Raw genomic sequence first — 24914 nt, forward strand, 5'->3', positions numbered from 1 at the left:
ACTCTTTGTTGCAGTGCGCGGTCTTCTCATCGTGGTGGCTTCTTATGTTGCGGAGCGGGCTTCAGTAGTTGTGGCATGTGGTCTCAGCGGTTGTGGCTCGCGGGCTCTAGAGTGCAGGCTCAGTAATTGTGGCGCACGGGCTTAGTTCGTCCGCAGCATGTGGGATCTTCCCAGACCAGGGCTCGAACCCGTGTCCCCTGCATTGGCAGGGGGATTCCTAACCACTGCTCCGCCAGGGAAGCCCTGAGCATGACTTTTAGAGGAGCAGTATCGGTGGTTAATTCAATGGCCCTGGGTTGGAAAAACCTGAGTTCTGGTTATTATTCAAGGCAGCTTTATTATTGTAGTTATAGAATTATTTACTGCCTAAGTCAGAGGTGATTCTGTAGCTACTGGCTTAAAAAAAAATTCAGGTGGCCTTATTTGTTGCCTACACTTAATGTACATACTGATCTCTCTGTGTAAAAGTGTTCCTCTCCCCTGACTCAAGGATACTTCTACTCAGTTTCCATACTCATATTCCACAAGTAGCATTTCCCCACCTCTCTCAAAAGAGATAAGACTTTATTACTTGTACTTCATGAAGTTCCTTAAACTTTTTTTTAGTTTTTTACTTTGTGAATGTCTCTTTTCTCCACTGGACTGTGAGTGCTATAAGGTAGACACTTCATTCTGTCCATCTGTACCCTTACCACTTAGAGACTGGCACGTAAGAGGCATATAATAGATCTCTGTTGTGTCAGTGTGCCTGTCTAGATTTCTGAGGTGAAAAGGACAAAATAACATTGTTATTACTACATTAATTTCACATGAATCTTCTTTTTCTTCCCCCACTTCAGTGCAAAATAAATCTGTAACATACTTTGTCTTCCTTCTCATGTCATCTTTTCCTTATCTTCATTTCAGTTATCTTTTCTCTAATGCTTTTCCTTTCTCTATATGGATTCAAGTTTCTGACGTGTCATTTCTTCTCCCTTAATACATTCATGTAGTATTTCTTGCAAGGATGTCTACCAGTGATAAATTTCTTTAAAGTTTTTTTTTTTTTTGGCCTCACTGTGCGTATTGTGGGATCCTAGTTCCCCAATGAGGGCTCAAACCTGGGCCCCCGGCAGTGAGAGCACTGAGTCCTAACCATGGACTGCCAGGGAATTCCCAGATTTCTTTAAGTTTTGTTTGTCTGAGAAAGTTTCTGTTTTTCCTTCACTTTTGAAGGATAATTACACGGGTAAAGCATTCTAAGTTGGTGATTTTTTTCCCCCAAACTTTAAATATTTCCTTCTATTCTCTTCTTGCTTATATGGTTTCTGAAGGGAAATCCAATGTAATCTTTTTTTTTTTTTAATCCAATGTAATGTTAACTTTGTTCCTCTGTAGGTAATGTATTTTCCCTACCTCTGGCTTCTTTCAAGGTTTTCTCTTTGATTTTCTGCTGTTTGATATGATATGCCTAGGTGTACTTTCTTTTTTTTTTAATATCCTGTTTGGTTTTTGGCCTGGATCTGTGGTTTAGTGTCTGTCCTTAAGTTTGGAAATCCTTAGCTCTTATTACTTCAAATATTTCTCTTCTTTCTTCTCATTCCCATTATACATTTGTTACACCTTTGGTAATTGTCCCATGCTACTGGCCTATTTTCTACTGGCTTTTGCGTTTTGGACATACCTGTACTTTTCCCCTATTTCTGCATGTGGAAAGGGAAATGGTTGTTTTGTGTCCCCCACCCAGTAACCATCTGTTACTATTTCAGGGCCTGTGAACTACTTGCATTCACTTTCCTATAGTCTCTAACTGTTTGGGGGAAGAATTCCCCTTCTCTCACCAGCTCATTCCTCTTCTGAATATTTCCAGCAAATAAACCTCACCCAGTAACTAAATGGCATTCCCTTGTCTTATACAGCAAAAAGTGAAATCCATGTCGGCAACTGGTGAGCAGCCCCAGCAAGAACAACCAGAGCTTGGGAAAAAACAGCAACAGAAAACAGCTCAGAGCCACATGCCTCAACAAAGCAAGGCCCCCATGGAGCAGAAGGAGAAGGCAGGATCTGTCTCGTGGACAGGGTTCCAGACCAAGGCCGAAGTGGAGCACGTGGAGCTGTCTGATGGGAAGAAGCGAAGAAAGGTCCTGGTGCTCCCCTCACACCGAGGCCCCAAAATTAGGTGAGAGGCAGGATGGCGGCTCAGGGGGTTTGTCTTGCTTCGCCTTTTTCCTCTTTGTTTGGATGAAAGGGATGCTTAGTGTGCTCCAGTCCCGCATGAAGTATCTCTACACCAGCAGAGTCACTCTTGGACCAAATGGAGGCCGGAACAGGACTGGCAGAGGGGGCCTCGGAGGAGCCTTCCAGTGCGGGCTTTCATGATTTTTCTCTTCTGAAGAGCCTCCTCCTGTCCTGATGGCGGCCTCTTCTCTGTCAGCTGAGGCCCATCTACCTGAGGTTTCTGTTTGGGACAACAGATTAGTGCTGTCAACAGAAGTCGATCTTGACACAATTTTTGTTAAGTATATGAAGGTTTTTGAGATTTCCTTGAGGTTTTAAGCTAAAACAAAAAGAGAAGTATACAGATGTTGAGCCATAGGACATTCTGTTGCAGTATCCCTTTTTAGCATGATTTCTCGTGGGCTTAGAAAGAGCCAGCGTAAGAAACGGCATTCTATCTTTTGGGCTGAGAAAAATCTCAGGGGTCCCAATTAGAGGAGGAACTCAGGGTGACACTTGACCATATTGTTTCAGGTTACGGGACAAAGGCAAAATGAAGCCTCTCCCTCCCAAGAAGCCAACCCCCCAGATAAACCACTGGAAGCAAGAGAAGCAGAAATTATCTTCCAAGCAGGTAAGTTCTGGAGGCCACGAGGCTTTGGCACGGCACAGCTCTGCTGGGGTCGGCAGCCGCTTGTGCCGTGATTAGTTGTGCAAAGGGAAAGGGCTTCGGGGCTTCCCTGGTGGCTCAGTGGTTGAGAGTCCGCCTGCCAATGCAGGGGACACGGGTTCGTGCCCCGGTCCGGGAAGATCCCACATGCTGTGGAGCGGCTAGGCCCATGAGCCATGGCCGCTGAGCCTACGCGTCTGGAGCCTGTGCTCCGCAACAGGAGAGGCCACAACAGTGAGAGGCCCGCGTACTGCCAAAAAAAAAAAAAAAAAAAGAAAAAGGAAAGGGCTTCTAGATTGCACTTAGGTACAGGATTGCAGCTTTTTAGAGGATGTGGAGGTACACGGTCCTAAAAGTGGGGAGAATAATAAAACGAACCCCATGTATTGGTTACTCTGCTTCAACAATTATCTTGTTTTACCTACCCCCCCCACCCCACCCTGTGAATATATTAAAGTGAATTCTACTTCACTTGTAAATGTGCCTCATATGGAAATGAGGTATATTGCTCAGAAAAATATCTCAGAATTCATCTCGAGCTGATCAGGCCTTAAACACACATATACCCAAACACATATTATGCCATCATCACATCTAATGATATTAATAAGAAGCTCTTAATAGCTAATATGTAATCCATATTAAAACGTTCCCAGTTGCCTCAAAAATACATTTTTTTTTTTTTTTTTTTTTTACTTTCAAAATGTCTTTAATTTGTGGTTTCTGACTCTGGTGTACCATTTGAAGTCCTGATTTCATATTGCAGATTATTTTGAAATTACAGAACTAATAAAGAACATCTGTGTTAATAGCCTTACATGTCCAACAAAAAACTAAAGCAAAAGATTTTTAAATTGACAAAAACATACAGTGTAACTTTTGTTGGAATTTGCTAGTTTTAAAAACAATACTTTTCTAAAGTTGCCACTTCATTTGAGGGATGGTATAAAGATGGGCTGAATATAGAGTTAGAGCACAGAAATATTTCATGCTTCTCAATTCATTAGGCCTGATTTGAGGCCCTTCTCTAAGTCCAGTTCACATGGGCGTGTGGTCCCTTGCATCTATGAGGTAGACAGGCTGGAACAGAGGTAGTGAGAGTGGAAGGGTGCTTCCTGCCTTGGCTCTGAACCATGTGTATACAGACAGGATGGTCCAGCAGACTCACTCTCTCATACATTCCAGAATTTTTCTACTCTTAAGAAGAAATGACATTTTAAGTTTATTCTATACTAAATAGCCAGGAAGAAATTTAAGAATTCTCCTTTGGAATTTTGGATGTAAGGATTTGTATCCATTCAGCCAATCTGTGTCTTTTGGTGGGAGCATTTAGTCCATTTACATTTAAGGTAATTATCGATATGTGTGTTCCTATTCCCATTTTCTTAATTGTTTTGGGTTCGTTATTGTAGGTCCTTTCCTTCTTTTGTGTTTCTTGCCTAGAGAAGTTCCTTTAGCAGTTGTTGTAGAGCTGGTTTGGTGGTGCTGAACTCTCTCAGCTTTTGCTTGTCTGTAAAGGTTTTAATTTCTCCATCAAATCTGAATGAGATCCTTGCTGGGTAGAGTAATCTTGGTTGCAGGTTTTTCTCCTTCAACACTTTCAATATGTCCTGCCACTCCCTTCTGGCTTGCAGAGTTTCTGCTGAAAGATCAGCTGTTAACCTTATGGGGATTCCCTTGTGTGTTATTTGTTGTTTTTCCCTTGCTGCTTTTAATATGTTTTCTTTGTATTTAATTTTTGACAGTTTGATTAATATGTGTCTTGGCGTATTTCTCCTTGGATTTATCCTGTATGGGACTCTCTGTGCTTCCTGGACTTGATTAACTATTTCCTTTCCCATATTAGGGAAGTTTTCAACTATAATCTCTTCAAATATTTTCTCAGTCCCTTTCTTTTTCTCTTCTTCTTCTGGAACCCCTATAATTCGAATGTTGGTGCGTTTAATGTTGTCCCAGAGGTCTCTGAGACTGTCCTCAGTTCTTTTCATTCTTTTTTCTTTATTCTGCTCTGCAGTAGTTATTTCCACTATTTTATCTTCCAGGTCACTTATCCGTTCTTCTGCCTCAGTTATTCTGCTATTGATCCCATCTAGAGTACTTTTAATTTCATTTATTGTGTTGTTCATCGTTGCTTGTTTCATCTTTAGTTCTTCTAGGTCCTTGTTAACTGATTCTTGCAATTTGTCCATTCTATTGTCCATTCTATCTCCAAGATTTCGGATCAACCTTACTATCATTATTCTGAATTCTTTTTCAGGTAGACTGCCTATTTCCTCTCCATTTGTTAGGTCTGGTGGGTTTTTATCTTGCTCCTTCATCTGCTGTGTGTTTTTCTGTCTTCTCATTTTGCTTATCTTACTGTGTTTGGGGTCTCCTTTTTTGCAGGCTGAAGGTTCGTAGTTCCTGTTGTTTTTTGTGTCTGTCCCCAGTGGCTAAGGTTGGTTCAGTGGGTTGTGTAGGCTTCCTGGTGGAGGGTACTAGTGCCTGTGTTCTGGTGGATGAGGCTGGATCTTGTCTTTCTGGTGGGCAGGTCCACGTCTGGTGGTGTGTTTTGGGGTGTCTGTAGACTTACTATGATTTTGGGCAGCCTCTCTGCTAATGGGTGGGGTTGTGTTCCTGTCTTGCTAATTGTTTGGCATAGGATGTCCAGCACTGTAGCTTGCTGGTCGTTGAGTGAAGCTGGGTGCTGGCGTTGAGATGGAGATCTCTCGGAGATTTTTGCTGTTTGATATTATGTGGAGCTGGGAGGCCTCTTGTGGACCAGTGTCCTGAAGTTGGCTCTCCCACCTCAGAGGCACAGCACTGACTCCTGGCTGCAGCACCAAGAGCCTTTCATCCACAGGGCTCCTTAATTTGGGATGATTCGTTGTCTATTCAGGTATTCCACAGATGCAGGGTATATCAAGTTGATTGTGGAGCTTTAATCCGCTGCTTCTGAGGCTGCTGGGAGAGATTTCCCTTTCTCTTCTTTGTTCTCACAGTTCCCAGGGGCTCAGCTTTGGATTTGGCCCCGCCTGTGCGTGTAGGTCGCTGGAGGGCGTCTGTTCTTTGCTCAGACAGGACGGGGTTAAAGGAGCCGCTGATTCGGAGGCTCTGGCTCACCCAGGCCGGGGGGTAGGGAGGGTCACCGAGTGCGGGGCGGGCCTGCAGCGGCAGAGGCCGGCATGACGTTGCAGCCTGAGGCGCGCCGTGCGTTCTCCCGGGGGAGCCGTCCCTGGATCCTGGGACCCTGGCAGTGGCGGGCTGCACAGGCTCCCCGGAAGGGCGTGTGGCTAGTGACCTGTGTTTGCACACAGGCCTCCTGGCTGCGGCAGCAGCGGCCTTAGCGTCCCATGTCCGTCTCTGGGCTCCGCACTCTTAGCCGCGGCTCGCGCCCGTCCCTGGAGCTCTCTCAAGCAGCGTTCCTAATCCCCTCTCCTCGTGCACCAGGTAACAAAGAGGGACGTAAAAGTCTCTTGCCTCTTCGGCAGGTCCAGACCCCTCCCCGGACTCTCTCCCGGCCAGCCGTGGCGCACTAGCCCCCTGCAGGCTGTGTTCACGCCGCCAACCCCAGTCCCCCCCCCCCCCCCCCCCCCCCCCGGCGCTCCGACAAAAGCCGGAGCCTCAGCTCCCAGCCCCGCCCGCCCCGGCGGGCGAGCAGACAAGCCTCTTGGCTGGTGAGTGCCGGTCGGCCCGATCCTCTGCGCTGGAATCTGTCCGCTTTGCCCTCCGCACCCCTGTTGCTGTGCTCTCCTCCGCGGCTCCCAAGCTCCCCCACTCCGCCTCCCGAAGTCTCCACCCGCGAAGGGGCTTCCTAGTGTGTGGACACTTTTCCTCCTTCACAGCTCTCTCCTGCTGGTGCAGGACCCGTCCCTATCCTTTTGTCTCTGTTTAGTTTTTTCTTTTGCCCTAACCAGGTACGTGGGGGGTTCCTTGCCTTTTGGGAGGTCTGAGGTCTTCTGCCAGCGTTCAGTAGGTGCTCCGTAGGAGTTGTTCCACGCGTATATGTATTTCTGGTGTATCTGTGGAGAGGAAGGTGATCTCCGCCTCTTACTCTTCCGCCATCTTCCCGGAAGTCTCCAAAAATACATTTTTTAAGTTGGTTAGTATGAATCAGGTTCCAAACAAAGTCCACATGTTATACTTGGAATTTTTTTTTGGCCATGCCCTGCAGCTTGTGGGATCTTAGTTCCCTGACCAGGTATTGAACCTGGGCCACGGCAGTGAAAGCGCAGAGTCCTAACCACTGGACCGCCAGGGAATTCCTTATACTTCATTTTTAAATCTCTTAAATCTTTTATTTCCTCCTATAATATCCAGTCTTCCTTACATCCACCCCTGCTTTTTTCCATGCAGTTAATTTGTTGGATAAGCCAGGTCCTTAGCCTTAGAATGTGTTACATTTTGAATTTAGTTGCTTTCTTCCTTGTGCTGTCATTTAACTTGTTCCTCTAACACCCCATGTTGCCTACAAACTGGTTGTTAGATCTAGAGGCTAGATTAGATCCAAGTTGTTTTCTTGGCGAGAGTATTTCATAGGTGGTGCTGTGTGCCTTCTGTTGCATTGCACTGTAAGGTGCATAGTGTCTGGTTGCCCCACTTTTTAGTGATGCTGTGATTCATCAGTAAGTTTAGGAATTGTCTACCTTACCCCTCCATTCGTAAAGTCCCCCATCAGCCTCCCACCTAAGGGTCTTAGCACCCATTGATGATTGCTATCTAGATCCGTATTTCAATACGAGTTGCAGAATGGTAATTTTCTAATTTTATCAACGCTTTTGTGTTTTTTAAGAAGAATTCGAGAAAAAAAGAGTCTTCCCTCATCAACTGTTTGGTTCCCATGAAATATCATTTGTGTAGGAAAGGCAGGGTAAATGCTTGATTTTGTTCTTTTCCTTTTATCAGATTCCAGAGTAATGAGTTGTTGCCCTACCAACCTCCTCAGATGACAAGTACAATTTTTTTTAGTATTGTGAATTCCTGAGTTTTTATGTACTTGATGTGTTTCAGTCAGATGCAGTCATTATTCTTGTCCCATCTGAGGCCAGCAGAAGCCCCTTCAGGTTGACTCCTGCCTGAGTCCTTCTGACATGATCCTGTCTTTGATAGTGTCCTTACTTCCTAGTACAACTGGATGTCCCAACTTATCTATTTCTTCGTCAACCCTGGCATTAGCTTCCAAGGAGCCCTAGTTCTTTTTTTTTTTTTTCTTTTGCGCTACGCGGGCGTCTCACTGTTGTGGCCTCTCCCGCTGCGGAGCACAGGCTCCGGACGCGCAGGCTCAGTGGCCATGGCCCACGGGCCCAGCCGCTCCGCGGCATGTGGGATCCTCCTGGACCGGGGCACGAACCCGTGTCCCCTGCATCGGCAGGCGCACTCTCAACCACTGCGCCACCAGGGAAGCCCGGAGCCCTAGTTCTTAATAGAAAGTGGTGGTCCTGCATTCTTGATCAGTTGAAGTCAAATTTTCTTTTTTTCCTTGCCTAGTTCCTTTCTTTAAAGGGTACAAGAGCATTAGCTTCTCATCCTACTCAAGAAATCTGTGTCTCTGGAAAGCCTCTGACCCATCAGACTATCTTATAGAGCTCTCTTTGAAACCCTGTAATTCTTGGTGAGGGAAAGGGCAACAAGCAAGACCATCCAGACTTGGGGCTGTGACTCATCTTGGAGGAGATTCGTGTGAACATTTGGGAATTGAAGGGGGAGAGGCCTTTGAAACACGGTACTTTAGTGGGGCCCTTCTCTTAGGCACTCCTGATCTGATTTCTTACCAGTGGATGATTCTTGCGGGGTCATTGCCTGGAAGTCCCTCTTGTGGTGGACAAGATCTCTGAACCTGCTTTCTCCCTTGGCTGGCCTAAGGGTAAGGTAATACTTAATGCTTGAAACCGATTATTTTACGTTTCCTTGCCTTTCATTTGTAGGTACCTAGGAAGAAAGCTAAGGGAAATAAGACAGAAATTCGCTTCAACCAGCTGGTCGAACAATATAAGCAGAAGTTATTGGGACCTTCTAAAGGAGCTCCTCTTGCAAAGAGGAGCAAATGGTTTGACAGTTGATGATGGTAGCAGACTGGGTAAGACGCTGGATTGTGTGCTTCTTGGTAAAGCCTCCCCGCCTCCCCCATGTCATTTACTGAGGGAAGGAAACTCCTTGAGTGCACTGCCACTTTGGGGCACTGCAACTGGGGCACATCTGAACTTTGGTCCCTCCCTCGTGTGTGGTTAGATAACCACAAAGAGGAATCTCAGAAAAACGTGATGCTTCTTGCATAGTTTGTGTGAAGTTGTGTTTATAATTCTTATCCATTTTAATTCTCTGTTGCTCAAATGGAAACAATTATAAAAAGCATTCTTGACTGCTGAATTTTTAAGATGTGTATTTTGTTAAGTGTCTTCTCTAAATGAGATATTTTGTGGCTTTTTGAATAACAGACTCTCCTTTCTAATATATGGGAATCCTTTATTATTTATAAACATTTTTGATATTCCTAACTCTAATTCAGGTATGTAGTCCTACATACTGCAGGAATCGATTAAGAAAGCAGAGAAACATGATTTCCAACCTAGTCTTTGAGGGTGGGAGAAACTTGGAAAGTAATTGAGGGCGTGGGGCCTGGCCAGGAGCAACACCTGATAATTGTTTGCCAAATGAGTGGGTAACTGTTGGTAGTTAACTAGAAATCAGTTGGCAGTGGCCCACAGACACTAGCCTGGGTACTGCTAACCTGCATTTCCTGTCTTCCAGCACCTCCTCCTGAGAACTCAAGAGAGGTGGTCGGTGGTGGAGAGAGCAGTGAGCATGGCCAGAGAAAGAGTTGGAAATACAGCACAAAGCTCTTAATTCCCCAGTCCAGTCTGGTGCCATAATAAGTGATGCTTTCTTCAGAACCATTGCTGACCTAGGGATATGGCTATTTCATTGCAGTATCTTGGGAAACCAATGAATGCTCAGAAATGCCCTTAATTGGTTTAAAGATGGGTAAAAGAGAGACCATGAAAATACTGAAACCTTTTGGAGAGAACTAAAGGACAGAGGCTGTATCTCCAGAGTTACCTTGAGACAGTGCGACTTGGGGAGTTCGAAATGTTCTGGCAGCAGCTCGGCAACCCATCAGCCCTAGGATGGCCTGTATTCTGTGGGGGAGTCAGACACTTTATTAAAGGTGTAAATAGAAGATCCACAGCCTGCCTGGCCTCTGATCTGTTTTCCCTTGACCAGCTGTCTGCTCACCAGACACTTTTTCCCATAGTGTACAAATATCTATAAATTAACATTTAAAAATAATCTGAACATTTAGGATAGATAAAAATTGGGTTCATTTCAGATAGCTTTGCCAGATTTTCTTAGATCCAGCTTTTTCTCTGACAGGTACAGCAGCCCAGTGTGTTTAAAACATCATTCAGCTGCTTGAAACGTTACTGCACAGTTCTTTTCTTTTTTTTAATCTTTATTTTATTTTATTAAATGATGTTTGAATCACTAAATTAAAAAAATATTGCTGAACGTTTACAATGACAATTTTGCATTTCTCCGTATACTTTATCATATAATGATGTCACGTTTTCTAAATTTCTTAAATCTGTATTTAAGATACAACTATATGATAAGAATCCCAAGGAAAACAAAACTTAAACCTCAAAATTATTGTTCACCCCATTACTATTTAAGCTGCTAATTTTTGCCCATTAAAACTCCATTTTTTATGCATATTTAAAAATCCACATACTAGTATCATTTTCATTTAAAAAGTCACTCCTTAATATATAACTTTCAGCATATGGTTATTTGTGAATATAATTTTGCAAAAAATTACCTTATGTCTGATAGTTTACTTTTGAAACTATTTAGAAAGCTTAAAGATGCAAAAGAAAAATAGCAAATTGGATTATGTAATCTGCATCCATAAAGGATTTGCATTGAACTAAATCACAGAGGCAGTTTTGGTGAATCCGTATTCAACATTGTCTTCACTTTATTACTCAAGAATATATCTGAGCTGGACAGTGTGCCAGAACCCCTATCAGTTTTGTCAGTGAAAAAAGAGAAAATGTAATTCTGCAGGCAGTGTAATAAATAAATATATACTTTTAAAGAAAAAGGACAAAGAAAATGTAAATTTGGTCTGTCTTCTTACCTATAAAGAAGGTAGGCACAGGAGTAAATTATTTTTTATGTAACATTTATTTCTAAAGGTTTACAAGATACGATTTTAAAATGGGTATATTTTATGGTTTTTATATTAATTGATACAAACATAGCCAAATACCTATGTGTATAAATTATTTGGCCAGTATCCACTCACTTCATACCTTTAAGAAAGAGAATATAAGGTCATTTGCAATAATAATAATTAACTAGTTAATAACATAAAACAAGCTAAAATAATGTTTAAAGAATGTTGACCTGAAAAAGTGTAATGATTCTCAGTGTAGGCGTTCCTATGTGGAACAAATTAATGTGTGATTTACAATACAGTTTAAAAGTACACACACTGCACAGTTCTTTAAAAAAGTAATAAGATGAATCATCCACTTACTCAACAACCAGATTGCTTGTACAGTGTCCTCCGCTGGGACACCTCACCATGGGTTATCTGGGCAGCTTCTTAACGCTTGCCTCGCGAGTATTCATGCAAGGAGAATCATGCTCATTTCTTCACTTCAGAGCCTGATGTTTCATGAAATGGAGTTTTCTGAATTAGACGTGAAAGTGGAGTTACAGACTGCTTGGTTAAAAAGCAACAACAATAACAAACATTTCATTAACATCCAAGACTGAAGGCCATTGATCAAAACTCAAGTTTCAGTAGATTTTCCTGCTTGGTTATACAGCAGCCTGACTCAGAGATACTTTTTTTTTTTTTTTTTTTTGCGGTACGCGGGCCTCTCACTGTTGTGGCCTCTCCCGCTGCGGAGCACAGGCTCCGGACACGCAGGCTCAGCGGCCATGGCTCACGGGCCCAGCCGCTCACGCGGCATGAGGGATCTTCCCGGACCGGGGCACGAAACCGTGTCCCCTGCATCGGCAGGCGGACTCTCAACCACTGCGCCACCAGGGAAGCCCAGAGATACTTATTTTAAATAAAGAGTCTTAAGATTGTGTCCTGGCTGTTTCTTTGCCTTTTTGGTGGGGGGGTGGGGTGTGGAGGGGGGTAGATGGGAGACTTGGTAGTTTTGAAGACTACTTTGATCCAGGGTGTACAGTCCCTTGCTCTAGACTTCACCTGCAGCGAGGATTCTGCTTCAGCTGTCTTGAAGTGAGATCTGCAGCTTCCTGTTACAAAGTTAGTGCATGTGAATTCGTTCTTCGAAATACTTCCAAATGTCCTTTGCTATGTTTTTGCCTTGAAAAGAGGTTTTCCAGCTAAAAATTCAGAGTGCAGAACCTCAAGGTTCCAGAGATCCCCTTCTCACCATGTATTTAATCTTCAGTCATCTGAGGAAGCAGGAGGTCAAATATGCCTCTGTGAGTGCTGGCCACCCAGAATCATCAGTCATAGGCCCTTTGGCTGATCCACGTAGCTAGTTCTTTGCTTAATATTCCTCCCACTCACTTTTTGAGAAGTGACTGACAGGCATCTGCCAATTCTGTCATATAAGTGGCAACTCTGCCCACTCAACTTGGAAAGTTCCTGAAACTTCTCCATGGACTGCTCCATCATGGTAGTAGCCACATCATCAGACTGAGGATGCCCAAGATAAGTTTGTAGTTCAGGTTGTCTCAGATGTTGCTCAACTGTGCTTTCTCTCACTCAGTCCTAACTGGCGCTTAAAGGGCCAGGATGAGGTTGCTTTGTTTCTCTCAGGCAGAGTGAAAATTTCCAGACCTCCCTTTGCCCAAGGTTGACTGATGTAGAAGTTGCATGCATGCATTGTCTTATTTTGGTTCTTTCTTTCTTGTCCCGATGTCTCGTCCTTTCCAGGATTAATTGCAGAGTCTGAGACTGCTCATTGATTGGGGTGTTATTCAGTGGTCTAGACATGGATGAGTTATAGGTACATCTGCAGTTACTTTAGCTTTTGATTCTGAGCTGGTGTTTGGCTGCAGACAGGCTTCTGTGCTTATGAAGTAATATAGTGGGAAGAACGTGAAGGGCACAGACTGATTGAGCCTGGTAACCAATTCTGAGAAGGAAATTGCAGAGTCACCAGAATACCTTTTGGACAACCCCCAAATGGAGCATCTTGATAGATGGCAAATCCAGTTTTCCTTAGGCTCGTCCATGCTGTCCAGAGCCTGCTGCCTTTTGTCAGACGAATACTTCACTGCTGCAGAGTCACCCCGGAATCTCCTTCCCTGGCCGTTTGATGGAAGGAAAATCCTTTCTGTCCTTGAGGGCAGGGACTATATTTTACACTTTTCTATGTACCCTGCAATACTGAACAATGATTTACACATAGTAGGAGTTCGTTTAATTCCACTGAACTCACTGGAACAGAAGGCCATCTGGTCCAGGGAGCTGCGTTTGTGAAGGACAACAGAGTCATTTCCTGAGGTGATGTATGTGAAAGGGTCCCAAAATACAAAGTGATAGAAAAAGAATAATAAACTGCTGGTCACAATCCCTTGAGCACACCACCTGTGTTCTTTTTGCTGTGCCTTGTCCACACCAATCTGTCCTTCTCCACTCACGTGCTATCCAGCATTTCTCCCTGGGAACCTCATCCAACCCAGGGCATTGTGGTCCCTCCCTTGGTCCCTGACCCTTTCTGGTTGACGTCTACTCACTTGACAGCATATGCGACTGTGGCTTACTTGTCATTTCTTTAGATCTTACTTCCGCAAGTAGATGGAGCCCCGTGATGGCAATCCCAGCCCCAGGGTGTGGCCGATGGTGTCCTTAGTGATTGGCTGTTGAGGATGATGAAGATGAGGGGTGTAGCAGACAGTCACCTGCTGCAGTGAATTCTCCCCAGCCTGTAAGGCCAACTGGCCCGAGGCAGGGGAACACAATCAGATTCACAGGTTGCATCAGACCGAAATTCTCCGGACCACCCAGTTCCAGAAACTGCCCTGGAGACATTCCGGACCACCTAGTTCCAGGAACTGACCTGGGGACTTTGCACCCGGCCCAGCCTTCCTGCCTTTCGAGGGGCGGGACCAACGGTCCCCCAGGATACCCGAAAAGACCACCAAATAAGGAATACCCTGCGCCCTCCCAGATTCACCACACCCCTTTCCCTTCTTCCCCTATAAAATCTTGCCCAACCCTCGCCCGGGTGCGACTTCTCTGGCCCCTTTCTCTCGGACCAGTGAACCTCGCCCGGGAGCGCTCCCTAATAAAGCTCACTTGAAGCTTTTCTCTGTTTCGCGGTGCCGTTTGTTAAGATCCGACCTTACACAGCCTATCATTTAATGTATTTTCTTTTTTCTGTCTAGTTCAGCCTCGTTCCTCATAGTAGGTGCTCAGTTAATGTCAGTTCCTGTCACTCCTTTTCTTTTCATCTTCCCATCACTACTGTCTGGGCCTCAGGCTACCAGCAGCTCCCCTCATATATTGCTTAATCTGCCTTGTGGCCAGAACCCATCGCATTCCTGTCCCCCTCTGCCCGAGGGACTCCCAGCCCTTATGCACAGGGCTGGACGTTAAAGGCTGTATGTGCAAAAACCCTAGTAAAAGCAGCTCATTCTCAAGCGTTGCCTTCTCACTCTCAACTTCTCTCCATTTTTCCCTCTCCTCTCTCCTCGGTCTGACACTCCATTGTCTGCATGCACTTTTCAACAAAAAGATACTCAAATACTGGGCTTTTGATGGGGTTTTCCCTTTGGAAGCTACTGCAGGAAAGATGCTTTGTATTCTAGCCCACACTGGGAAAGACCCTATCATGGCAGTTGGCACCTCAGATGGAGGAAGAAGTCCAGAACATTGTTCCTATACTACTTGCAATGAAAGGACGGGATTTAGATGCACCCTTCTTATAAGATAATGTAATATCGTGATTTACAATAAGAAATATATATATGGCCTTTGTCCCTGTTCCTGGAACAGAGCTCCTAAAGCGCTTGGAATTTCCTGTGCAGAGTAATAGGGGTCTCTTTTGTTATGTTAAATAAGGTGACTTTTGGAAAGCCCCTAAGGATGCCATTGGAGCCAACCCAGTGATTAGACGGTTGGAACTTATGGCCCTCCCAGCCCCCCACCCCATCTCCCATGCAGGGAAAGGGGCTAGAGATTGAGTTCAGTCATCAGTGGCCAATGATTTAATCAATCACCTATTTGAGGAAACCTCCACAAAACCCAGAAAGAACAGGGTTCCAAGAGCTTCTGGGTTGGTGAGCAGGTGGAAGGACATCTGGGGAGAGTAGCTCACTTGGAGAGAACATGGAAGCTTCCTGCCCTTTCTCCATACTTTTCCCTGTGCACCTCTTCCATCTGGCTGGTCCTGAGTTATAGTTAACGGGTAATCTAGTAAGTAAAATGTTCCTCTGGGTTCTGTAAGCTGCTCTAGCAAATTAGAAGGGGGTCACTGGAACCTCTGATTGGTCAGGAGCACAGGTAACAACCTGAACTTGTGGTTGGCTTCTGAATTTGGGGGGTGGGGGTCAGTCATGGGGGACCCAGCCCTTAACCTGTGGAATCTGACACTATATCCAGGTAGATAGTGTCAGCATTGAGTTGGGACATAGGACACCCAGTTGGAGAATTGCGTAGGGTGGGGAAAAACACACACATTGGGGTTGGATGCAAAATTGTAATTGGTGTCAGAATTATAGATAATATTCTTTTAAAAGCACCCCAACAAACATCCTTCCTCCAGCAGTGTGGTGGCCATCAGTTGCCAGACTATGTGAGTTTGTCCAGCCCTCATGGCGCTGCCACCAGCTCCGCCTCAGGGCCCTAGGGAGCAAAGTAGGCCTGTGTTACTTCACAGGTGGGTAACGCCAGGAATGAAAGGAACAGCAACTAGAGGCAGAGTGTTCCGGCTCCTTCCAAGCCAGCGGGGTCCGCTGGCAGTCCGAAAGCAACCTCCCTTGTCAGATCAGTCCCCAGACCCACCTTATTGTAAGGCCAACTGGCCCGAGGCAGGGAAACACAATCAGATTCACAGGTTGCATCAGACCGAAATTCTCCGGACCAGCCAGTTCCAGAAACTGCCCTGGAGACATTCCGGACCACCCAGTTCCAGGAACTGACCTGGGGACTTTGCACCCGGCCCAGACTTCCTGCCTTTCGAGGGGCGGGACCAACGGTCCCCCAGGATACCCGCAAAGACCACCAAATAAGGAATACCCTGCGCCCTCCCAGATTCACCACACCCCTTTCCCTTCTTCCCCTATAAAATCTTGCCCAACCCTCGCCCGGGTGCGACTTCTCTGGCCCCTTTCTCTCGGACCAGTGAACCTCGCCCGGGAGCGCTCCCTAATAAAGCTCACTTGAAGCTTTCCTCTGTTTCGCGGTGCCGTTTCTTAAGATCCGACCTTACATTTGGTGCCGAAACCCGGGAGGGGTACCAAGCCCCGCGGGTTACGGCGCGGGCCGCTCCTGCCCTCCCCCAGGAGACAACCAGGGAACCTCTACTCATCCACCCGATCCGGTCCCTAATCGCGGCCGCGTCAGGGACTCCTCCCGTCCTCTCTCCGGGCCTCGGGCAACTGTGGAGACGTCCCAATTGCCTGACCGCCCTCCGACCTGCCGTGAATGGGAAACTGAGACCAGGGACGCCTCTCTCCCTCTCCATTCACTCAGGGACAGACTGGGGGTCATGGGAACCTCACAATCGAAACCAGATCCTAAGACGCCCCTGGGGTGCCTCCTAGCCAGATTTACAGCCCTCGGGTTTTCCCAAGATCTCCATTGCCGACGGCTTATTTTCTATTCCACTGTGGCCTGGCCACAATATCCTCTAGACAATCAATCCTGAAGGGACTTTCGATTTTAACATCCTCCGTGATCTAGATAATTACTGCCGCAGGACGGGCAAATGGTCCGAGGTCCCCAATGTTCAGGCCTTCTGGTATTTGCGCTCCCGCCCCTCCCTTTGCGTCAATTGTTTTACCTCTCAAATCCTCCGTCCAAAACCTCAATCCCCTTGGATTCCTCCCCACTAACCGACCCTCCCGAATCTCTCGCCTCTCCCCCCTCCAGAACTCCTCTCTAACCTCCACCCTACTCTGAAGCGGTCCCTCCTCCTCCCGAACCCGCTCTGGCCCCTCCAACCGCTCCCCCGCCTCCCTCGATGGTTTCTCCTCCCACGCCCCTTGCTTCGCCAGTTAGTGCACATACACGCTCTCACGACTCCCAAGATTCAAATCTCCTCTACCCTCTGAGGGAGGTAGCAGGAGCGGAAGGACTGGTCAGAGTCCATGTCCCTTTCTCTCTCTCCAGGACCTCTCTCAAATTGAAAAAACGATTAGGCTCCTTCTCTGCCGACTCCTCCCACTACATCAAAGAATTTCGCTACCTATCTCAAGCTTACGATCTAACCAGGCACGATATCTTTGTGGTTCTGTCCTCTACCTTAACCCCTGACGAAAGGGAAAGAATTCAAACTGCTGCCCGAAACCATGCAGATCAGGTTCACCTTACCGACAACTCCATGCCTGTCGGAGCGACTGCCGTACCTGGCACCGATCCAGGCTGGACTTCTCAGGATGGCCAAGATGGCCGTCGTAAACGCGACCTCATGATCCAGTGCCTCCTGGCTGGCATGCAGGCTGCCGCTCATAAGGTGGTCAATTTTGAAAAACTAAAAGAGATAACCCAAGAGCCTAACGAAAATCCAGCTATCTTTCTCAATCGCCTTACAGAGGCCTTAACTCTCTACACCCGGCTGGATCCCGACACCCCGGCAGGGGCAGCGGTCCTAGCCACCCATTTTATCACCCAATCAGCCCCGGACATCCGAAAGAAATTAAAACGGGCAGAAGACGGCCCTCAAACCCCTATTCGAGATCTGGTAAAAATGGCCTTTAAAGTCTATAATGGTCGTGAGGATTTGGCAGAATCCAGCCGACAGGCTCGGATGCACCAGACGGTGGCCCTCCAAACCCAAGCTCTTGTAGCCGCCCTAAGGCCGGCCATCTCCCATGGATCACAGCATCCACGGGGTTCGCAAAAGGCAACCCCGCCGGGGGCCTGCTTCAAATGCGGAAAAGAAGGCCACTGGGCTCGCCAATGTCCCAATCCCCGACCTCCTTCTAAGCCCTGGCCCAGCTGCGGGCTAACGGGCCACTGGAAGAGTGACACGCCTATTAATCGGAAGCATCTTCGCCGGATTCATCCTCTCCAACAGCATACCCCCAATAACTACCCCTCTAATAACTATACCTTTATACCTAAAACTAACAGCCCTTATAGTAACAACTCTAGGCTTTATTCTCACATTCGAAATTAACACCTACTCAAAAAACCTAAAATATCCCTATCCATCAGATTCTACTAAATTCTCTACCCTGCTAGGTTACTTCCCTACAATTATACACCGCTTACCCCCTCACCTAGTCCTAACAATAAGCCAGAAATTCGCAACCTCCTTGCTAGACCTGGCCTGAACAGAAACCATTCTACCAAAAACTATAGCTCTCATTCAACTAAAGGCCTCCACACTAACTTCAAACCAAAAAGGGCTTATCAAACTCTACTTCCTATCTTTCCTCATCACTATAACCCTTTGTATGCTACTATTTAATTTCCCTGAGTAATCTCCATAATAACCACTACACCAATAAACAAAGACCATCCAGTAACAACAACCAACCAAGTGCCGTAACTATACAACGCAGCAATCCCTATAGCTTCCTCACTAAAAAATCCAGAATCCCCTGTATCATAAATGACTCAATCCCCTAGCCCATTAAACTCAAACACAACATTCACTTTTCCACCCTCTAAAACATACACCACCACTAAAAATTCTACCACCAAACCTAAAAGAAATCCCCCTAGTACGACTTTATTAGAAACCCAAACCTCAGGATACTGCTCAGTAGCTATAGCCGTTGTATAACCAAACACAACTAACATTCCTCCTAAATAAATCAAAAATACTATTAGACCTAAAAACGAACCCCCAAAACTAAAAACAATTCCACATCCCATAGCGCCACCCACAATCAACCCTAAACCACCATAAATTGGTGAAGGCTTTGAAGAAACCCCCACAAGACTAATTACAAAAATAGTGCTCATAATAAAAACAATATATATTGCCATTATTCTCACATGGACTCCAACCACGACCAATGACATGAAAAATCATCGTTGTAATTCAACTACAAGAACCTTAATGACCAACATCCGAAAAACAACACACCCACTAATAAAAATTCTCAATGACGCATTCATTGATCTTCCCACTCCATCTAACATCTCATGATGAAACTTTGGCTCCCTACTAGGCCTCTGCCTAATCATACAAATCCTAACAGGTTTATTCCTAGCAATACACTACACGCCAGACACCTCAACTGCCTTTTCATCAGTCGCACACATCTGTCGAGACGTTAACTACGGTTGACTCATTCGCTATTTACATGCAAATGGAGCCTCTATATTCTTCATCTGCCTTTACGCCCACATCGGACGCGGCCTATACTATGGCTCTCATATATTCCAAGAAACATGAAACATTGGCGTACTCCTACTATTAATAGTTATAGCCACTGCATTCGTAGGCTATGTCCTACCCTGAGGACAAATATCATTCTGAGGCGCAACCGTTATCACTAATCTCCTATCAGCAATCCCTTATATTGGCACTACCTTAGTAGAATAAATCTGAGGTGGGTTTTCCGTAGATAAAGCAACACTAACACGTTTCTTCGCTTTCCACTTTATCCTCCCATTCATCATCACAGCATTAGTAGCTGTTCACCTGCTATTCCTACATGAAACAGGATCCAAAACCCCACAGGAATCCCATCCAACATAGATATAATCCCATTCCACCCCTACTACACAATCAAAGACATCCTAGGCACTTTACTATTAATCCTAACCCTGCTAGCACTAACTCTATTCACACCTGACCTACTAGGAGACCCCGATAACTATACTCCAGCAAATCCACTAAGCACCCCTGCACACATCAAACCAGAATGATATTTCCTATTTGCATACGCAATCTTACGATCAATCCCCAATAAACTAGGAGGAGTACTAGCACTACTACTTTCCATCCTCATCCTAATCTTTATTCCAATACTTCAAACATCCAAACAACGAAGTATAATATTCCGACCCTTTAGCCAACTCTTATTTTGAACTCTAATCGCAGGCCTCCTAACCTTAACATGAATCGGAGGCCAACCTGTAGAACACCCATATATCATCGTAGGCCAATTAGCATCTATCCTATACTTTCTCCTAATCTTAGTGCTAATACCAACAATCAGCCTTATTGAAAATAAACTCTTAAAATGAAGAGTCTTTGTAGTATAACAAAATACCCCGGTCTTGTAAACCGGAAAAGGAGAACCCCATTCCTCCCTAAGACTCAAGGAAGAGATATTAAACCTCACCACCAACACCCAAAGTTGGAATTCTACATAAACTATTCCTTGAAAAAGCTTATTGTAGAGTTACCATAACATTATAGTACTGTGTCAGTATTAAAAGTAATTTGTTTTAAAAACATTTTATTGTACATATCACATACACATATACACATGCATATTAATATTTTAGTCTCTCCTTGTAAATATTCATATGTACATGCTATGTATTATTGTGCATTCATTTATTTTCCATACGGTAAGTTAAAGCTCGTATTAAATTTCATTAATTTTACATATTACATAATATGCATACTCGTACATATTATATGTCCCCTAACAATTTTATTTCCATTATATCCTATGGCCGCTCCATTAGATCACGAGCTTAATCACCATGCCGCGTGAAACCAGCAACCCGCGCTGCAGGGATCCCTCTTCTCACACCGGGCCCATACTTCGTGGGGGTAGCTAACGGTGATCTTTATAAGACATCTTGTTCTTACTTCAGGACCATCTTAACTTAAAATCGCCCACTCGTTCCCCTTAAATAAGACATCTCGATGGACTAATGACTAATCAGCCCATGCTCACACATAACTGAGGTTTCATACATTTGGTATCTTTTATTTTTGGGGGGGGGCCTGCATCGACTCAGCTATGGCCTTAGAAAGGCCCTGTCACAATCAGATCAATTGTAGCTGGACCTGTGTGTATTTTTGATTGGACTAGCACAACCAACAGGTGTTATTTAATTAATGGTTACAGGACATAGTACTCTATTATTCCCCCCGGGCTCAAAAAACTCTATCTCATAGGGGTTTAAACCCCCCTTACCCCTTACAAAACTGATCGTCTGCTTTAATATTCACCACCCCCCTACACTGTTTCGTCCCTAGATCTACGCGCACTTTTTTAAATAAATCAATACTAAATCTGACACAAGCCCCATAATGAAATTATACAAATAATTTTCTACTCCACGGGTTAATGTAGCTTAAATTTTTATAAAGCAAGACACTGAAAATGTCTAGATGGGCATTACTGCCCCATCAACACAAAGGTTTGGTCCTAGCCTTTCTATTAGTTCTTAGCAGACTTACACATGCAAGCATCCGCATCCCAGTGAGAATGCCCTCCAAATCATTAAAGACTAAAAGGAGCGGGTATCAAGCACACTACGCTAGTAGCTCATAACGCCTTGCTTAGCCACACCCCCACGGGATACAGCAGTGACAAGAATTAGGCTATGAACAAAAGTTTGACCTAGCCATGCTAACTAGGGTTGGTAAATTTCGTGCCAGCCACCGCGGTCATACGATTGACCCAAATTAATAGACACCCGGCGTAAAGAGTGTCAAGGAGCAATACAAAAATAAAGTCAAACCTTAATTAAGCTGTAAAAAGCCATAATTAAAATTAAGTTAAACTACGAAAGTAACTTTACCATAAACTGAGTACACGACAACTAAGACCCAAACTGGGATTAGATACCCCACTATGCTTAGTCGTAAACTTAAATAGTCCTAAAACAAGACTATTCGCCAGAGTGCTATCGGCAACAGCCCACAACTCAAAGGACTTGGCGGTGCTTCATATCCCTCTAGAGGAGCCTGTTCTGTAAACGATAAACCACGATCAACCTCACCAACCCTTGCTACTTCAGTCTATATACCGCCATCTTCAGCAAACCCTTAAAAAGGAACGAAAGTAAGCACAACTATTGCACATAAAAACGTTAGGTCAAGGTGTAACCTATAGATTGGGAAGAAATGGGCTACATTTTCTATAATAAGAACACCCCTTAAACCCACACGAAAGTTTTTATGAAACCTAAAAACTAAAGGAGGATTTAGCAGTAAATTAAGAATAGAATGCTTAATTGAATAAGGCCATGAAGCATGCACACACCACCCGTCACCCTCCTCAAGTACCATAGAAAAGCCCCAGATCACTAACCCATGCTAAGCAAGCATACAAGAGGAGACAAGTCGTAACAAGGTAAGCATACCAGAAGGTGTGCTTGGATAAACAAGATGTAGCTTAAATAAAGCATCTAGTTTACACCTAGAAGATTTCACAACTTGTGCACATCTTGAACTATATCTAGCCCATACCCCTCCCCATCACTACTACTATAAGTTAATCAAATAAAACATTTACCATACATTTAAAGTATAGGAGATAGAAATTTAAATATCAATGGCGCTATAGAGAAAGTACCGTAAGGGAAAGATGAAAGAAATATTAAAAGTAGAAAAAAGCAAAGTTTACCCCTTGTACCTTTTGCATAATGACTTAACTAGTAATAATTTAGCAAAGAGAACTTAAGTTAAATTACCCGAAACCAGACGAGCTACTTATAAGCAGTAACTGGAACAAACTCATCTACGTGGCAAAATAGTGAGAAGACTTGTAAGTAGAGGTGAAAAGCCTAACGAGCCTGGCGATAGCTGGTCGTCCAAGACAGGAATTTCAGTTCAACATTAAACAATACTAAAAACCACATCAAGTTTCAACATATGTTTAATTGTTAGTCTAAAAAGGTACAGATTTTTAGAAATGGATACAACCTTTACTAGAGAGTAATATAAAACTTAAACCATAGTTGGCCTAAAAGCAGCCACCAATTAAGAAAGCGTTCAAGCTCAACAACAAAAATAAGTTGTAATTTCAACAATAAATCAAATAACTCCTAGCCTATTGGACTAATCTATTTAATTATAGAAGAAATACTGTTAACATGAGTAACAAGAAAAATTTTCTCCTCACACAAGCTTATATCAGTGACTGATAATATACTGATAGTTAACAGCCAATAAATATAACCCAACACTAAACTATTTATTAAACAAACTGTTAACCCAACACAGGTGTGCACCAAGGAAAGATTAAAAAAAGTAAAAGGAACTCGGCAAACACAAACCCCGCCTGTTTACCAAAAACATCACCTCTAGCATAACTAGTATTAGAGGCACTGCCTGCCCAGTGACAATCGTTAAACGGCCGCGGTATCTTGACCATGCAAAGGTAGCATAATCACTTGCTCTCTAAATAAGGACTTGTATGAATGGCCACACGAGGGTTTTAGTGTCTCTTACTTTTAATCAGTGAAATTGACCTCCCCGTGAAGAGGCGGGGATAACACAATAAGACGAGAAGACGCTGGACCTCCCTCAGCATCTCCACGCGGGGGGCAGGCTGACCCAATGGCATTACCACTCGAGCTGCTGGGATTGGCTGACGACTGACGGCGCCTGGACTCGAAGACCTCCATCACCCTCGCCGAGCCCAGGGTAACGCTACAGGTAGCGGGTAAGTCCATCTCATTTCTGGTGGACACGGGGGCTACCTATTCGGTCCTTCCTACCTATTCCGGGCCAGTTTCTCCTTCCCAGATCTCGGTCATGGGTATTGATGGCAAACCATCCTTCCCACTCCAGACCGGTCCACTCCCATGTCATATCGAAGGACTCCCTTTTACTCATTCCTTCTTAGTCATACCACCCTGCCCAGTTCCCTTGCTAGGCCGAGATGTCCTTTTCCACTTAGGGGCCTCCCTCCAGCTGGTTAGACTTGACCCTAAGGTCCCCTCCTCCCAACTCCTGCTTCCTCTTCTCAGCCTGTCTCTAGAACCCTCCCCCTCCTATCCCCCTCTTCCAATCACACTGAACCCAATCAATCCCCAAGTCTGGGATACTTCTAAGCCCATAATAGCAACACACCATTCCCCCGTTTTCGTCCGCCTAAAGGACCCCTCCAAATTTCCATCAAGGCCCCAATTTCCTATCTCTGAGACTCACCTTAGGGGCCTACAACCTATCATCGCCAGACTCCTAAACCAGGGACTCCTTATCCCCACGGACTCTCCCGGCAGCACCCCTATCCTGCCTGTCTGCAAGGCCTCTGGGGATTATCGCCTGGTCCAGGACCTACGACTAATCAATGAGGCCATAATTCCTCTCCACCCAGTAGTACCAAACCCATACACCTTGCTCTCCCATATGCCCCCATCCACAGCCCACTTTACGGTTCTGGATCTCAAAGATGCCTTTTTCACTATGCCCCTACATCCCGACTCCTATTTCCTCTTCGCCTTTACCTGGACGGATCCGGATACCCATACGTCCAGTCAGCTCACCGGGACAGTCCTCCCCAGGGCTTCCGCGACAGCCCTCGCCTCCTCGGTCAGGCGCTGGCACGGGACCCCACCTCCCGCTCCCTCACCCCAGCACGCTCCTTCAGTATGTAGATGACCTCCGCCTTTGTAGCCCATCTCTCAGCCTCTCAAGACAACATACTGCAGATCTCCTCAATTACCTTGGCTCTCGCGGTTATCGGGTCTCCCCAGCCAAGGCTCAGCTATCTCTGTCTTCTGTAACCTCCCTGGGGCTCCACCTTACCGCTACCACGAAAGGTCTAACAGCCGACCGCACCCGGATTACCCGTGAACTCCAGCCTCCGGAAACAGCGGAACGAATTCTCTCCTTTTTGGGCCTTATGGGATTTTTCCGACACTGGATCCCTAAGTTTGCTCTCCTCGCTAAACCCTTATATCTAGCCGCTAAAGAAACCCCTCAAGGACCCCTCACCTCTCCTTCCGCCGTTCGACAGGCCTTTCTCACCCTCTTTA

The 24914-nt window shown here is 45.3% G+C and overlaps 1 protein-coding gene and 1 pseudogene across 3 annotated transcripts in view; both read left to right on the forward strand.

Annotated features, from left to right (window-relative positions):
* RBM28 (RNA binding motif protein 28) overlaps positions 1 to 11947 on the forward strand; it is a 36008-nt gene extending 24061 nt beyond the window's left edge. For 2 of the 3 annotated variants that reach the window (XM_060156760.1, XM_060156762.1), the window contains exons 17-20: positions 1899 to 2158; positions 2731 to 2830; positions 8770 to 8921; positions 9593 to 11947. In XM_060156760.1, coding sequence (XP_060012743.1) covers positions 1899 to 2158; positions 2731 to 2830; positions 8770 to 8904 — 495 coding nt within the window. In that variant the 3' untranslated portion in view covers positions 8905 to 8921; positions 9593 to 11947. The remainder of the gene's footprint in view (positions 1 to 1898; positions 2159 to 2730; positions 2831 to 8769; positions 8922 to 9592) is intronic. The other variant, XM_060156761.1, reaches the window with a different exon arrangement.
* A 6092-nt stretch (positions 11948 to 18039) lies between these two features.
* On the forward strand, positions 18040 to 21734 carry LOC132524592 (cytochrome b-like; annotated as a pseudogene).
* The last annotated feature ends 3180 nt before the right edge of the window (positions 21735 to 24914 follow it).

This window comes from Lagenorhynchus albirostris, chromosome 8, assembly GCF_949774975.1.
Source record: "Lagenorhynchus albirostris chromosome 8, mLagAlb1.1, whole genome shotgun sequence".
In the NCBI taxonomy this organism is placed as follows: domain Eukaryota; kingdom Metazoa; phylum Chordata; class Mammalia; order Artiodactyla; family Delphinidae; genus Lagenorhynchus; species Lagenorhynchus albirostris.